The 17161-nt window shown below is 42.0% G+C and overlaps 1 protein-coding gene across 8 annotated transcripts in view; it reads right to left on the reverse strand.

Moving 5' to 3' along the window:
• RCBTB2 (RCC1 and BTB domain containing protein 2) overlaps window positions 1-17161 on the reverse strand; it is a 42693-nt gene that overhangs the window by 7850 nt on the left and 17682 nt on the right. For 6 of the 8 annotated variants that reach the window (XM_045869434.3, XM_045869431.3, XM_045869432.3 and 3 more), the window contains 10 exons: window positions 13539-13694; window positions 13187-13337; window positions 10823-10989; window positions 10116-10274; window positions 9873-9980; window positions 8743-8885; window positions 5600-5665; window positions 2586-2776; window positions 1925-2051; window positions 664-803 (listed from right to left, as the gene is read on the reverse strand). In XM_045869434.3, the coding sequence (XP_045725390.1) occupies window positions 664-803; window positions 1925-2051; window positions 2586-2776; window positions 5600-5665; window positions 8743-8885; window positions 9873-9980; window positions 10116-10274; window positions 10823-10989; window positions 13187-13337; window positions 13539-13664 (1378 nt within the window). In that variant the 5' untranslated portion in view covers window positions 13665-13694. The remainder of the gene's footprint in view (window positions 1-663; window positions 804-1924; window positions 2052-2585; window positions 2777-5599; window positions 5666-8742; window positions 8886-9872; window positions 9981-10115; window positions 10275-10822; window positions 10990-13186; window positions 13338-13538; window positions 13695-17161) is intronic. The other 2 variants (XM_064586112.1, XM_045869433.3) reach the window with 1 other exon arrangement.

A 17161-nucleotide genomic window follows, 5' to 3' on the forward strand; every position in this document is an offset into this window, starting at 1 on the left:
CCTGGGCACTAAAACATTTGTGGAAGAAGGGACGGCAAACTATAAAACTTCAGAAGTCACATTTCTGTTTACCTGAGGAAAATTAAATGCTGATCTCAGGTACAAAGTGATACTGGATGTATACACGTGAAAGGAGTCTTTCATTTAAAAATTTGAGGGCTGAACTCTTTAAGTCCTTACAGAAGTAATTCTTTCATTCTCTGTGCCTCTGGCCAACAATGCTGCTGACGGCGGTCACCTGAGACGTAGGACGGTTTTCACTCTGCGCCTGTTTGATAACCTGTATTGCTTTTTATGCCCCACACCAGCTTCAGGACAGGGGGCCCCAGAACGCCCACAGCGTTCGGCCCCAGAGCCGTGTGGAGGGAAACTCCTGGCTCTGGAGACCAGCAGGGCTTACTATTCCCGCGTGCATTTTATCTTGTCTCCGCTGCAAACACCCGAAGGCAGCAGGTCCCGGACAGTCACGGGCGTTACTGACGTACACTAGTTCCGGGGCAATGGCAGCCCCTCCACAGCGCTGGCCGGGTGACAGCTACCCAGCCACCCCGCGTACGAAGCAGTAACAAGGGAAAAGGGCTGGGTCTGACGCCCAGCAAGAGAACTCCGGCCGCGGCCGGCTCCCGCGCACGCTGCCGCGGGGGAAAGCTCCGGGGCCATTACCTACTGCCTCCTCAGGGGAAAGGCTGATGCTGTCCGTGTACAGGTATTCCAGGAAGGCCCGGTAAACAGGATACGAGAATTCACTCATTTCTACGATATCATCCTCGTTGTCTCCCAGAGAAGAACGAAAATGCTCACACCTGAAGGAAGAGAGAAGCCCGTGGGGCCCTTGCTCCCGGCGAGAGCAGATCCCCCACCAACACACGTCCTCGTGGGGCTCACAGAGGGGACGGACAACGAGAAGCACCGCGCAGCATTCGCTTCCAGTTGCACACCTTCGTGTCCCTGTCCTGGCCCCTCGCTTCCTTTGCCGGCCGGAGAGCTCACTCACCAGCACTTACAGGACGAGGCTGCAGGCGCGGACCCGCCATAGTGGGGCGCCCCCCCTCCCGCTCCCCGGGTGCAGGCCTGTGGCATGAGGGACCTTTGAGGGATGACAGAAACGTTCTGTATCTTGATTTAAGGCAGTGGTTTCACAGGCATAAATATATATGTCAAAGCTCCTCAAACTGCACCCTTCAAATGGATGCAGCTCATTGGCTCAGAAATTAATACATCAGGGGCTGGGTGATGATGGGTGGCTCAGTCTTTAAGCGTCTGCCTTCGGCTCAGGTCATGATCCCAGGATCCTGGGATCGAGTCCCACATCGGGCTCCCTGCTTGGCAGGAAGCCTGCTTCTCCCTCTCCCACTCGCCCTGCTTGTGTTCCTGCTCTCGCTATCTCTCTGTTAAATAAATAAATAAAATCTTTAAAAAAAAAAAAAAAAGAAATTAATACATCAATAAATCTGATTTTTGTCATCTGTGTTAACTTTACCCCAGACTTTGTTGTCCTGCAAAAGCCTCACCTTCTGTTTTCCGAGCATCTCAAAGTTCACTATCCCAACTGATGAGGGGGGTGACAAAGCTCAGTTCCTAGGCGGGGAAGGCCCCTTCTGTGGAAGCGGCCCACGTGGTGCTCAAAGCCCAGAACATGCTCGCCGAGCTTCAGCTGGCTGCCCAACACCAAGGTGCACAGACCACCTGCAAGGTCTCTACGGAAGCTGAGAGTCCTCACTTCCTGATGCCCCCTCCCCCTGCGCCCCTCCGGGCTCTCACTACACCGGCCGGTTAGTTCTCATTTCTCATGTCACGCATACCGTGTCTCCCTGGCTGCACGGTATGCTCGTAGGGCAAAATCAGCCTTACTTAGTATAGTTCTGTGAACACCTAGAACATGTGAATGTATTTATTTTGATTCTCAAAATCAATGATTCCTTACCTAATTTTGAGAAGGACTTTATGTGCATAAATGTACTTTCCATCCACCAGGAACTTCAAGTCGGCCGTGTTGGGGTTGTCAAATTCCCTCTTGAGCGACTCGGCCACTGTAAGGTGGTCGTCGGGTTCTGAGAGAGGAACACCAAACGTTTCTAGGGTTAACTACAGACACAGAGAAAACGCAGGCCAGAATATAGCACTGCTCTGTGGACTCTCATGAAAATACCCAAAATACATGACCAACGGAGCAATGCTTTTTTCCCCTAAATACGGATTTTCACATCTCTATCGTCAAGGATAAGAGCCTCACACACATCTGCTTGCAAATCTGGCAAACCAACAACTAAAAAGCCCCAAAGGGCTCCACTCAATGAAATTTTTGCATGTTTCAGTAAACAGACTGGCTAAAAATGAAAGATATAGTTTCCCAGGAAAATTAAAAGCAGTCAAATAAAATTGCTTTTAATGTAGTACGTGATGTTGCTTTCTGATTCTTTCAGGAAAAATTAATCCATCAAGTTAGCTTCCTTTCACAGGAGCCCATTAGACAGAAATCAATTGTATGATACTGCACCTAAAAAAGTCCTTACTATCACAACAGAAAGCACCAGCGCTGCCTTCCTCACGTCAGGCCCGCACCCAAAGGGACGAAGACTGCTCACCCACGGACAGGAGGCGCCACGAGACGGCCGGCGTGGCAAAGCAGGCGAACACGTCGTCGGTGCCGGAGAAGTGGGTGAGGTGGGGCAGGATCACCGACTGGCCCCGGCACTGGCCCCACATGTACACGTGCCCGCCCTGGGTCTTGGCCGCCGACGTGTGCGCCGAGTGGCAGGCCGCGATCTCTATAATTCTAAGTTCACAAAGAAAGACCAAGTGAACGTGGCAAACGGGAGAAGAAACAAGTTGATTTCTCCTTCCCTTCGCCTTAACTGATTTAAAAAAAACAACAGAAGACTTAATCTCCTAAATTTTCAGGCACCAATCAGTTCTTTACGTTTTAGCTATCCTTCAACGGCGCAAGTCATGAAGATCTGCTTGTTATTACCACTTCTAGCCAGTAGGCCTCCAAAAATAAGTACCGTCCCATTGTGAAATCAAGTACAATCCAAGGGGAGAGACCAAAACGAACAAATTAACCAAACAGTGATCTAATTTTTTTTTTTCTTAAAACAGGACTTAATGAAGTACGTAAAAAAGACTTGCTACTTAATGCAGGTCTTGACCCAATATCGAGAAATATTTTCATCAAAATTTCACCAATTTTAGTGTTAGATGGAACATGCTGTGGGCCACCCCAACTCGCACTACAAACAGTAAGGTCAATAGTCCTGAGTCACTGGACTCTATCTTCAAGAGCCCAAGAGAGCAGATTTCAGAAACGGACATATGCTAGACCCTAGCCCGGTAAGTTCATGATGGCCACGGGGTAGTTGTCTGTATACTTCTCTAATGGAAAACTCTGTTTTTGTTGATTTGGAACTAATTAATTTTCTCTAAGTATAAACCACTGTACAGATTCAGGAAACATAGCGAACTAGTTTACCCTAAGTGAGGTCGCCATCCTGATTTTGTCACAGCAGACCATACTACCACCATCCTTAGTGACTTAGGCTCAGAACTTCACGGTCATCTTTGACTTCTTCTCCCTTCTCACTTAACCACTTTTTTTCAGAATATCCAGTTGACAAATCATATAGATTCTCTCTTTGTAATTTCTCCCATCTGCCACCACCCTAGGTAAGGCACACCCCGTATCTGGACCAAAGTAACGGCCTCCCTTGTCTCCCTGCCTTAGACTCTCTCTTTTCTGAACCAAGCTGCACAAGGCTGGCAGGTTAACAATCCTCCGAAAACACCATTCTCATCAGTACTTTCAAACCCTCAGTGGCTTCCCACAAGATAAAATCCAGACATGTGGCATTAAGACCTTCCATAATCTAGCCCTCTTTCAAATCACATTTGCCTACATACCCTATGTTCCAACACACAGATGTACTCACTGCCCCTCAATATTCTTACTCACAGTTAAAGTCCCTTGTTTAAGAATGTTCTTTCCTTTCTCTCTGCCTTAGAAATCCTGCCCATCTTTCAAGGCCCAGCTCAAATAGCCCCAGACTAAGAGGTCTCTCGTTCACCTGAGCTCTTGAAGTACATCCTGTCTACACCACTCCAGCCTGGCCCTTATCCTCTCTGGGACGTATGTCTTACCTCTTCAGCTAGATTATAAGTTGTTGGCAGGCTGAATCACTGGCTTATTTCTCTCTAAGTGTGTTTCTCTCCTTAATATGGTGTCTTCCTAAGCAATTTATAGGTCATTTTATTGACTAACTGGGAAAGACTCAACAACGCAGAGCAACTGAGGGGTGGAAGACCTCACTGACAGGCTAGCAACTGAAGGATGGAGACATCCCTCTACCACCTGTTTTAATTGGATGTTTCCCAGCCAAGGAGGGAAGATGGTCATCATACAAGCTGGAGATGGCTTGCCTCCAAATGTATTGTTTTCATGTGTGGCCCAAGCAATTTCACTGATTTATTCAAGGGCAGCTCTCAGCTCTTGAAAACAGGAGTACTAGAAACAAGGCTATGTACGATGTGCCACGGTGAAGAGCCTGGACGCCGGAGTCAAACAGAACTAAGGGCTCATCCTAGCTCTACCACTAGGCCATGTGACTGTGGGAATGTTCCCGAGCCTCTAGGAGCCTCAGTTTCATCACACTGCAAGGCTAGTACGTGAGAACTAAATGATAAAATGTCAAACACCCAGCACAGTGTCTGGTGTACAAATAGCAGCTACCAGTAGAGGCTTCTTAACAGAATTACTGCTAAGTGTTTTCAGTGGCAAAGCCTCCCTCATATAGAGACTGCACATTCCCAATGATCAGTTCAGGTAGTGACACCTTTCCTACCTGCATGGGTAAGTCAGTGAATGGGCCCAAACTTCCACTATGGGCTTTACAAAAGAAACTTCCTTGCCCACACAGGGAAAATGGCCAATCCTATTCGGCTTCTCTTTTCAACAAATAAAGAAAAAAGGGGAAGGAAATAGAGTAAATATGTTTATTCAAAGAAAGGGCATCTACTATTACCATCTACCCTCACACGTTACACCAAACGTGAGGGCAGCAACATACTTCATTTTACGTGGCTTGATGCAATGGGCAGGGGGTCAGCCAGCAGCCTGTGGAGGCCAAGTTACTTAGACTCTTATCATCATTTTATCATCTTAAAAAAAAAAAAAGTGAGGAGAGCAGAAGACAAGGTAGCAGTCATTTCACAGCCTTGTGGTGAAGAGTAAATGAAATCAGCTACCCAGCACAGGGCACATCCAAAACCAGTTTCTTCTGGTGACTCAAGTGTTTACCAGTGGCTGCAGGAACTCTGGGAGACCACTTAAAATCTCTTTTCCCTGGTAATGTTCTATGAAAAATGTAACTGATGGAAACACAGCAGTGTCCTTCTACCCAACATCAGAAAACCAGAATAATTTAATTCCTACATTCGCTTCTGGAATATCTTTATGAGCCTCCATGGAACGGGAGCAGCCTTTGCCCTTATAAGAGGCAGGAACACGGCTTCGTGGAGAAAGGGTGGAACAGACCCGGCAAAGGGGTTGGGATGCGGAAGGCTGTGGAGCGCTGGCCTTCCCTACACACGGCCTCGTGACGTTTACCTGGAGCACCTAGCAGCACACGGGAAGTCAGGGGTGGGGCACGGGCTTGGCTGACGGCAGCAGCTGCTACAGGAACAAGAGTGGAGACAGTTTAGAGGGAGCCTTCAGGTCTAAGCGTGGGACCCAACCAACTGCCAAGGCTTCCTGCTGTGGCCCAAGGTCATCTGTTCTTAAATCTGATTCACACCAAGAAGCAAACTCCGAAGCTCAGATTTTCCAGTCTAATATGCAACAGATGGTGACTGTGAACTGAGCTAACCTTCACTGGCAGGATGTCTGGCATATTTCACATTTTAGTTTGCAGCCCCGTGCAATGACAAGAAGGTACTACATGTTCCTAATAAATGAGTTTTGTGTCACCTCCCCAGAATGATCCCCAACGAACGCAGCTTAATGGGTGTGGTACTAGAAATGAAAATGCAGAGAGTGAGGAAGCATGTAAAACAGAAAACAATGAGGAGAGACAAAAGGTGACTTGTGAGCGAGAAGGGAGGAGAACAAAGAATGGTAATAAGGGTCCAGAGCAGTGACTCCCAAGCCTGGCTTTGTAAGAGGCCAACATATTACCAATTATCACAAGGTGTCACAAAATTCACAGAAACACAAGGCAAAGTTAGCTTTAAATCAGTTTAACTTCAAATATGCTTTTATGAAACTTCAGGAACAAAGACAAATGCTGGTAAATCAAAGTACTGAGACTTCAGAAAGATTGGGAATGACTGGATTAGAGAGAAGAGAATCACTTTAGTCATTAAAATTACTTTTATGTGAACATAAATTGCTAACAAATGTTATTAGCATTCTTCATCAGAAGTAGAACTCTGTGGGAAAAATTTTAAAAGGTTTTCCTTGGGCTGTCATTTGAGCAAAGGATCCAATGTAGACAGATTTTCACTTCCCACTTCTGTGAATAGGTAACCAGGACCTGGAGATCCACCCCACCCTAAATTCAATCCTTTTGTTTCTAATTAGTCAGACTTCCATGAAATGGGTCCCAAAGAGTCAGAAGTGAGTTCTTGAGAGATAAGTCATAACATATCTGCAAATTTCAGTCACTGAAAAGGGTGGGTACGTGCAAAACAAGTCCCAGCAGACTTACAAATTCCTCCCTTGCAATATTCGTGTGGTGGAGAGCCTGCAAACTCAGGGATGACCACAGCGAATTCAGGCATGGAAAAGAGAAAAGCAGGAATATCTCCTTCAAAACATTCATCCATGATATTTAGAGCCCAAATAATGATTATGTGGACTACAGTGAGCATGCAAGTGTGTAGCTATTTCCACGTTTTTTTTTTTACATTTATAATTCAAAATTTGAAAAAAGTCAAAAAAATTTTTTTTTTAAATTGAGTTTTTAAAATAGACAAAAAAGCAGTACTCTCAAGTACCAGGTAAGGAGCTGACACTCCATAACTCCCATGCCCTGCTTTTCTGCCTCTCCTGCCTCCCCCACCACGCTGCCCTATAATCCATCTGGCCCAGCGTGACTAGAGTCAGAAGACGTGGCGCTCATTCTGGGGTGATCGGGGACCGGCAGTGCAACGTGGGGCAAGTTGCCGGTGGGCAGATAGCAGTGGATTTGGCAAGTCCAGTTGCAGATGAGTTAAAATGTATGTGAAGTGTGACAGCACCAGAAAAATGGTAAAGTGCCATACAAATATGTTGTTCTTATTTCCATGACACCTTTACTTGATTCTTTAACACTTCTTTGTTGTGTGTCTAAATACTAAACATCCCTACTGACTGGATTTGCTAAACTGAGGCAGTTTTGTGATTGTTCAAAGCCTCAAGACTGTCCCTTCTCTTTCCACTGAGTAGCTCTGAGCTACCTTGAAGGGAAATGCAAATAGCATGGCTGTGTGCATGTATCCACACCCACAGGTTCCGGCCTCCAGTCCCTCTCCTCCTTCCCAGGCCTTAAGAGGTCCAGGGTCTTATCCTAAGATTTTGGGGAAAGAAACCAAAAACAGGTCTTTTTTTTAACCTATTTGACACAGGTTAAGTAAAATTAGCCAAGCTTATAACACTCAAATGAAAACAAGTGGGTTGAAACTGACAATCTTGTTCTTCACTTTCATTGTTAAATATTCCAACAGGAAAATATAAAAGAATTGTATAAAAATGCAAGATAATCTATGTGTCCATATATTTACTTTAAAATCAGATTTAACAAAAATTAATATGCACAATAAAAAAGGAAATATAGTAATTTCTACAATGATTACAACCCTGGTTTAACAGAAAGACTAATGAAATAATTTTAAAAATGTAGAATGAAAAAGCAGTGATATAGCCATGTTTGAGACACTCAAAAGGCTTTCAGAAATAGTAGGATAATTTGGGGAAAAATTCTGGATTTTTTTAATTAGCAAATTACTTAACACAACCTTGCAAAGAAGTGGGCAAAACTAAGTCTTAATTTTCTAACCATTTTACATGTCCCCATAGTGATAGCTTAGGAGCTAAAATAATGAGACAGTCCTATCCTTTCAACTGGCACATTTTATAAGTAGCTGAGTGAATAGCTTTATACCCTACCCTATTTGAGATACTTTCATTTTCCTAAGCCACAGAAGATTGACCTCTTAAGGTGTTATTCAACTTCCTCTTAAGAATATAAAACCGAAAACAATAAGGAGGAGGAAAAGGTAATTTGTGAGGGAGAAGAATAAAGTAGGATAGTTGTTGGAGGTTTAGTCCTTGTGGTTAGTGTAGAGTAGCTGAAATATGAGTAAGTGAAAGTAGAATATTTAACATACAAACTCCCCAACAGTTCAAAAGCCAATTTTATTTTATTTATTTATTTTTAAAAGACTTATTTATTTATTTTAGAGAGAGAGCGAGCATGAGTGTGGGGAGGGGCAGAGGGAGAGAGAATCCTCAAGCAGACTCCCCACTGAGCACGGAGCCCGATGACGGGCTTGATCCCAGGACCCTGAGATCATGACCCAAGTTGAAAATAAGAGTCGGCTGCTCAACCGAGCCACTCAGGTGCCTCCAAAAGGCAATTTTAAAAAGGAATGAATGTTCTCATGAAAGAATATTCTAATATTAGCAGCAAGTTCCCCACAATTCTATATCATGTCTACGTTCTGTTTTATCACTAAAGGACATGCAAGTTATTTTGAAAATGCACATATTACCTGTCCTTTTCCATGAAGATAGGCGCAGGATAGGACTGGTTACTTTTATTGCCAATGCCCAACTGGCCATAAGAATTTGCACCCCAAGCATACACTTGGCCTTCATCTGTTAACACTAATGTGTGTGCGTAGCCACAGGCAACCTGGAAAGAGAAAAACCAAATCCACTTAGGCCTGCAAATACGCTTTCACAAGATAGGTTAAGAATCAAAGATGCAAAAAAAAAAAAAGAAGAGGCAGCCTGCTCAGAGAGGCAAAACATTAAGGTAACCAGTACTTGCCCAGAACTAGCTTAGCCTATGTGGGGCCAAAACTGCAGTAATTTCAACATGAGTCATGGTGACATGAGTCTGGTTTGTTCAGCTTTAATATGGCATTCATCATGCTCACAGAGATCAAGGGTGTGGAGTGAATATGGAACACACTTTTACTTTTTAAGAATTTTTTTTCTTTTTTATTGTAAAAGTAAAACATGTTCAATGTTGAAAAAATGTAGAAAAGTATAAATATGAAAGTAATCTCAAGATCAGGATTATTTTTCTACTTCTATATAGATATAGGGATATGTATCATGTCTCCATGCACCACGTCTGTATCTTTATTTTTACTTGACATCACATAGCACTATTTCCATATCATTAAAAACCTTTTGTAAACATCATTTCCATTCATACAGATTTAGTATAATTTATTTAACCATTAACTTATTTGATTAGATAAATTATGCTACATCTATTATTTATTTATTGAAGTTAGCATTTTTTTTTCTTTCTCTCTTTCTTCTTTTGTTATATCTTCTCCAATAGTTCTGTAAGTGTCTTCCTTTTTGGTTCCTTAGGATAATACCCTAGGAATAAAATTACAGAACAAAGGGTATAAATATTTTCAAGGCTCTTGATATATACTGCCAAAGTTTCCCTGGAAAAGATCGCAACAATTTACATTCCAACAGCTATGTATGAGAGTGGCCTAGAAACATAAATTTCCTGATGAACATCTACAACTTAATTCAGGGAAATAGAGCTTTAGCCTTTACTTCAGTGAAGAAAACAACAAGCAGCTAAACTTTTCATCTGCCAAGAAAGCTGCGTCCGTTGGTATCTTTGCCATACAAACGATTGTGGACATACCCGCTGGACACGAATGCCTTGCAGAGCTGCTATTCTACAGGGAGTTGGCTGGTTGCCGCTACTGCCGAGTCCAAGCTGCCCATTTCCGTTGTAACCCCAGACATAGACCTGAAGGAAAACCAGAGACTCAGTGCCCATGAAACACAGAAGCAAGCGAGCTCTCTGTTGAGAAACATGACATGTCAGTATCACACTGGTAAGGCAAACGGGTTTCTTAAACGACTTACGAAACAACTTTCTTACCTCCCCAGTGTTCACCACTGCCATCGAACACATCTGCCCACATGCTATGTTCACAACTACTTTATTCTGTAAGCAGCCCGTGACTCTTCGAGGGATCGGCTGATTGGCTGTTGATCCAGATCCTACCTGCCCGGAGTTGTTATAACCCCAGGCAAATACCTGGGAATTAAAAAATGAAACACGCTAACTTATAAAGTGTCTCAAATGGACACTAACATGGACTTAGAGTGTCTCATCTTCGCTCTCAAAGTGCTGGATATGCATAAATTCTCACACCACAGGCAGAGAAGTTTTTATAAAATTCATTCCTACAAAATGCATTACTCGATAAAATTAGGTTATCAGTATTATCTACACAAATAGCAATAATTCTGTTCAGATATCACATAATATTATTAAAATATCAACTTTACCTTAGCCATGTTTTCCAGCATTTTGGGATTTTTCTTTTTGTAAATAAAACCCTTGAGCATAGCAATATAGAAGGAACATTACAGCCTTTTAAATCTTGCAGTTACAGAAATCCCTACTACATAAAGGTACACTTCATGGTATAACCACCAGGACTATGAATTGCTAACATGAATAAGACTGAATTTGAGGAAGATGATTATTTTAATCAAATGATCATATTTCTAAGACTGCTATAAGAATTTATATAATCTTACTGAAAAAAAATCAATGAGATTTATGCTAATTATTCTCACCTCTCCATCAGATGTTAGCACCAAAGAATGGTAAGACCCACAGGCAACTTCAGTGACTTGTTTGTTTGACAGATTAGTAGAAATATGACAGGGCACTAAACCATGATTAGTTGTCCCATTGCCCAGCTGGCTATAAGCATTATGACCCCAGGTAAAGACTTCTCCTTCTGAAAATAAAAAGAAATACACCCAGCTTTCAAAACAGCTACTTTATTATATGAACATATATATTGCACACCTCCATGAATGAAAACTAAAAGTTCACGTGCAAAAGCACCAAACTCATTCTACAAAAGAATACATTTGGAAAATATAAACTATATTCTATCTCAAAGCAACAAGATGAAATTTAAATGGATGCAATTATAATGGCTGGATGATAGGTTTTTAATAAAGAGCAGAAAAATGCTACTAAGAGTAATAGGAAGAAACATCAGATGGAAAGTCAAAAGACTGTAAGATCATTTAACTTCTCTGGGCCTATTTTCTTATCTATAAAATGATCATCAAGTTATTTTTAAAATTGTTATTATATTATTTATTGTGTAGTATAATACATATTCAGAAAAGTTCATAAATATATATGCAGTTTTATAAATAATTATAAAGCACATACCCATGTACTACCACTCAGGTCAAGAAATACAACCTGATGCTCACTCCAAAAGTTCCCCATATATAATCTTGAATAAGAGAATTCAGTTTTTCCTGTTCTCGAACTTTAAATAAATGGAATCATATAGTATATACTCCTTTTGTCTGTATTCTCTACTATATTATCTCTTTGTGTTACACTCCAGATAATTTCTTCTAATCTTCCAGTTTATTAATTTTCTTTTGATGCGTCTAAACTGCTATAAAACTTGCCCACTGAGTTTTTCATTTTGATAATTATATTGTTTATTTGGTTCTTTTTCAAATCTTCTTTGATCTCTGCAGGTATCTTCAAGCTCATTTTGTACTTTTTCAAACACAGTAAATATAGTCATCTTGTAACTGGTATCTGATAATTCTAATATCTGATACTTAGTAGTCAGTTTTTGCTGTCTTTTTTTTTTTTTTTTGCTGGTTCTTATTCATGGTGCCTTGTTTCCTCATGTACCTGGTTATCTTTGACTATGTGCTACTAATTGTCACTGAACACTCATTTTTCACTGGCATCATATTTCCTCGGTCCTGGGATGAAGTGAAGGTACCTTCCTCTAGAAAGTACCTGCATTAACTTCTGTGATGCCATTAAGGCACTTAAAGTTACTTCTTTAATAAATCCAAGGCTTGAGATTTCTTGGACCGCCTAGTCTGATGTGAACTGTAATACAAATCCATGATTACAACCCTTTGGGGAGAGGTTTTCTTTCTTTGTTCCTCCTTGCTTTGCTCACAGCCAAGGATTTTTCTTTCCAGGGCTTTAGAGATGGGAGAGCTAGCCCATCCTTGCCCCTAGATTGTAGCCCTTTGTGGACCTAGCATAACATGTTAGGTCTCTGACTCATGATCCCTTCTACCTCATGAGTACATCAAACCACAACTCCATTTAATTGGAGAGGGAGATGCCCTTAAGGCAAAACTAGCTCCAAGTTCCCCTTTAACCTTAGTTCACACTTTCTCTTAAATATGATCCAATAATTCCTCTCTGCCTTGTCAGTGCTTTGATGCCTCAATGAAAAAAAAAATTAAATATTTTATCTAGAATTGTTAGTTGTTTCCAGTGAAGAAGTGGTCCAAAAAAATCTAGCCTATTACTGGCAACCAAAATTCCCCAAAATTTGTATTTTCATTTATAAACTTTATTTTCAGTTAAAGAATACTAATAAAATGAATACCCAGCTTAAGAAAAACTCTAAGGTATGATTTAATTATAACATCCTATTAGTGTGAATTCAAGAAATAGCCATGAAAGTATTTAATTCCTTATACTACTAATACCAAATATAGCCATCAGTCACTGTTGATGGTCAGAATCCGAGTGCTAGGAGTTAGAGGGCATCTTGGACTTTAGCACTAGTGTCTTATTTCATAGATCAGGGATCTCAGGTTCAGAAAGTCCAGAGTGAATTCAGCATTTTAATGCAAAATAGTTCAACTTTTAAAGTATAAACAAAAGGGGCTTACGGGGCTTACAGCCCTGTCATTCTCACATCAAAAGTGCCAATAATTGCTAAATTCCATCCGCTCCATTATCTTACTCTGATATCCAGATAGGTTCATATTTCCTGTTGTCCAAAGTAGAGTCAAGTTCACAGGGCAGAGCCAGAAACTCCTACCCAATCAAAAAGTATGTTCTCGATTTAAGGGGTGGTCCTAAGTCTTGTTTCTCAATAAATAAGGCAGTGGCTAAAATTCTACCCTGTGTCCCTAAGTTACCTGTTGTTGCAAGGACAATATGGGGGCCACTCCCATAGCTGAGGCAGGCTACTTTTTTGCCACTTAAAGAATCCAGTCTCCGAGGTTCGATGGTACTCTGGACGTCACCTAATCCCAAACAACCAGAGCAGTTTGTGCCAAGCACAAAAATCTGTGGGAAAGACCACTGTTAGTTCGAGCACTTCTATTTCTGACAAATCCATAATCATTGCTTCATTGTGTAACATTATATAACATATAAGAATCTACCCTCCATGCTTTTCTTAAGATCTTAATTCCTTGGTTCCCCCCAAGATCTTCAGCTTAGCAAATCCATTACTGTAAGTGGCTGAAATTTTTCTTCAAAATTTACCTCATCATTGACTGTAGTATACAAAACTTCATTTCCAGCACTGCCAAAGACACAGGCCTGACGAATTAACTGCAATTCTTCCTCAGAACAAAGGGAGAAAATTGGCCACTTTCCCACATCTAACATCTTCAAAGATGATAGAGTAGCCTGTACTGGCTGAAAAGGAAAAATAAATAAATAAATAAAATTTAAAAATATGTGTGTGTGTGTATATAAATATACACATTAAGACTATTAATTAAAAAATGCTTCTTTTTTCCTTCCCCTTTTCCTTCTGTGAAAGTCAGCACCGGCTCAGGGAAGGCCGGCTCTATTTTTGAGAGGCCCCTCACAGCTACGGGAACTGTCTTGACAAGCCCACTGCTTCAGTCCTGCTCTCACAGCAACCAAGAGACCCCGGCTGGGATCAGATCTCACCTGCTCATTTTCCTCAGGGCCACAAGAATCGTCTAAGGCTGACCTCTGTACTTTCAGTGCTGGCTATGTCTTAAACATAGCTCTGGAAACTAGGCTCGTTGGAAAGGCAGGAAAAATGGAGAGAGAGAAAGCACTGCGATTTCCTCAGCCGCCTGAGTCTTGACGAAACGTGTTCTTGGAAAAGAACAATGCTAAAGGTGACACCAAGGAACCGGAGTTCCGGTTCTGGGGTCTGTTCTGACCATCAGTTGAGCAGTTAGTGGCTTCCCTCACCACCAGCCCCCCACTCAGGTTTGGGGATTGGTAGGAATATACTCCCAGAAAGTACATATTTGTTTGCTAGGGCTGCCATAGCAAAGTACCACAAGGTGAGTGGCTTACACCAAAGAAATTTATTTTCTCACAGTTCTGGAGGCTAGGAGTTCAAAATCAAGGTACCGTCTTCTTGTGTCTTCACATCATCTCGCTCTATGCATGTCTGCGTCTGGGCCCAAATTGCCCCTTTTCATAAGGACACCAATCATACTGGATTAGAACTCACCATAATAACCTCATCTTAACTAATCACATCTGCAATGACCCCATTTCCAAATAAGGTCACCTTCTGAGGTACTGGGGCATCTTAGTGCATTTGGGCTGCTCTAACAGATGCCAGACTGGGTGGCTTATAAACAGCAAAAATTTACTTCTCACAGTCCCGCAGACTGGGAATCCAAGATCAAAGCACCAATATGCTCGTGTTCTGATGAGGGCCCCCTTCCTGCTTCATAGCCATCGCCTTCTCACCATGTCCTCATGGGGTGGAGGGAGGGGCTAGGGATCTCTCTGGAGACCTTTTTATAAAGCACTGATCCCATTCATGAGGCCATAAGAATATGGCCTCATGACTTAATCACTTCCCAAAGTCCCCCCCCTTCTAATAACCCAAACTTTGGGGGTTAGGATTTCAACATATAAATTGGGGCTGGGGGAACACATTTAAACCCATAAGAGTGAACATTAAGACCATAAGCACCTGTGCTCTCATAAGAGCAAGCAATGTGGACACTGTAAAGCTGTTTTAAAGAGAGCTTTTATTTATTTGCTATCCTGGAAACATTTTTCACACATGCTTCCCAGCTTTCAAAAATTTGAGGATTAAAATAAGATGCATAAACAGCCAATGTGTCTTTCAAATGGCATGTCTGGCCCTTTCTCTTAATCACCATACTCCTGCTTAATTTAAAGGAGCAAAGGATTTTCTAAGGCCTATCTTTCCTATCAGCTATTAAGTCAACCTTACCAAGAAAGAGTTCTGGTAGAAAGCTGATTGGACTAGCTACTTATTTTCTACAGACCTGAAAGCATATTTGTGCCACCCACTTTGGGAGTCAGGTAACTCCGTCTGTACACACACACACACTATAATGACTTGGCTCACAAGATGATGGAGACTCAGAAGTCCCATGATCTGCATCTGCAAGCTGGAGACCCAGGAGAGCTGGTAGCATAATGTAGTGAGTCTAAAGGCCTGAGAACCAGGGGAGACAGTGATGTACATCTCAGTCTGAGGGCAGGAAAAGATGAAGTGAAATGACCGCTATCAATCGGTGAAACAGGAAAAAAAGGGATGAATTCCTCCTTCCTCCACCTTTTGTTCTATTCAGTTCCTTAACAGCTTGGATGATGCCTACCCACACTGGGGAGGGCAAACCATTTACTGAGTTCCCCAAATCAAAAGCTCTTCTCGTCTGGAAACACCCTCACAGACACACCCAGAAGCAGTGTGTAATCTGGCACCAGTGGCCCACTCAAGCTGACACATCAAATTAAGCAACACACCATGCGAAGGAGCCCATGTGGTCATGGAGGCAGAGACTAGAGCAATCCACCTCCAGGGCCACGAACACCAAGGACTGACAGGAGCCTCCAGAAGTTGGGAAGAAGAAAGGAAGCCTTCTTCCCTAGATCCTTCAGAAAGCATGGCCCTGCTAACACCTTACTTTCAGACTTCTAGTCTCCAGAACTGTAAAAGAATAAATTTCTATTGCTTTAAGCCACGCAGTTTGTGGTACGTTTTAAAGGCAGCCCTAAGAAAGTAACACAGAGGGCAGGCAGCTTGTAACTGCTCACAGCATCATCCTGAGTTAATGTCAGCGCCTGAACCAGGATGAGCTCCCCTGATGCCAAAGCCAGTCACCGTCCCTCAGCATGCCACTCAAGTTTTAGGACCCTGTCTGGAGAATGAAGTCCTCTGTTACCTTTGGGGCAGCACTCAAGGCCACTACAGAGCTAAGGGCAGAATCTCTCGTTATGTTAGCTTTTAGTCTAAGCTTCTACTGTAAATTACGTACCTCCTTCTATCCTGAAGGAATCTTATCTTCTCTGGGGTCTGCATTTTAATTTTTTTTCCTATTTAAGTCTATAAATTTCAAAAAGAACAACGTTTGGGATGTGGCATCAAATATTTATAGATGAGCTAATGTGCTAGTTAAAAGAATTCTTACATATTATTTCTAATCTTCACAATTGTAGAGCATAGATATTGCTATCCTCATTTTAAATACAAGGAAACTGAGGCACAGAAAGACTAAGTAATCCCCCAAGATCACTTGCGTCTGAAGCCTGCTTTCCACACATCACATGTTGCAGAGAAAAAAAGTTCACATAAAAAGTTATGCCACTGGTAGATCTAATTCACAATTGCGGGACTTTTGCTGTTCTCATCCAGTCCTTGACGAACAGGGCAATAATACACACTGTGGGTTACCTTCCACGAACAGAGCAGACAGCAATATACAAAGAGAAAATAAGCACTCCTATCTCATTTTTTCCTTTCAAGCAGATTTTTGGATTTCAACCTGCCCTGCTACAAAAATCAAGTGGTTTCTTAGATGCCTAGAATCAGGTTGTAAATCCAATAAGCTCCTAAACACCTGTCTACAAATCATTAGTTCTGAACTTTCTTCCTGGCTCACCTGTACCAAACCTCTAGTACCCACCCCAGGACTCTACTGACCCCTGGGATTCGTGTGTGTGTGTGTGTTGAAGTGTTACCTGAATTCATACATCTGTTAAAGGATGTCACAAGTCAAAAGAACATCAGGTGTGACAGTATCATTGAACATGTATTGAGGGCAAGATACTAAAGGTATAAAAATGAAACATAATCGCTCCCTTCAAGGAGCTCACAATTTAATAAAAAACAAATACTTACAATATAACCT

Source organism: Mirounga angustirostris, unplaced genomic scaffold (assembly GCF_029215605.1).
Source record: "Mirounga angustirostris isolate CCGP_5_RB_7025 unplaced genomic scaffold, mMirAng1.0.hap1 SCAF_3, whole genome shotgun sequence".
Lineage (NCBI taxonomy): Eukaryota > Metazoa > Chordata > Mammalia > Carnivora > Phocidae > Mirounga > Mirounga angustirostris.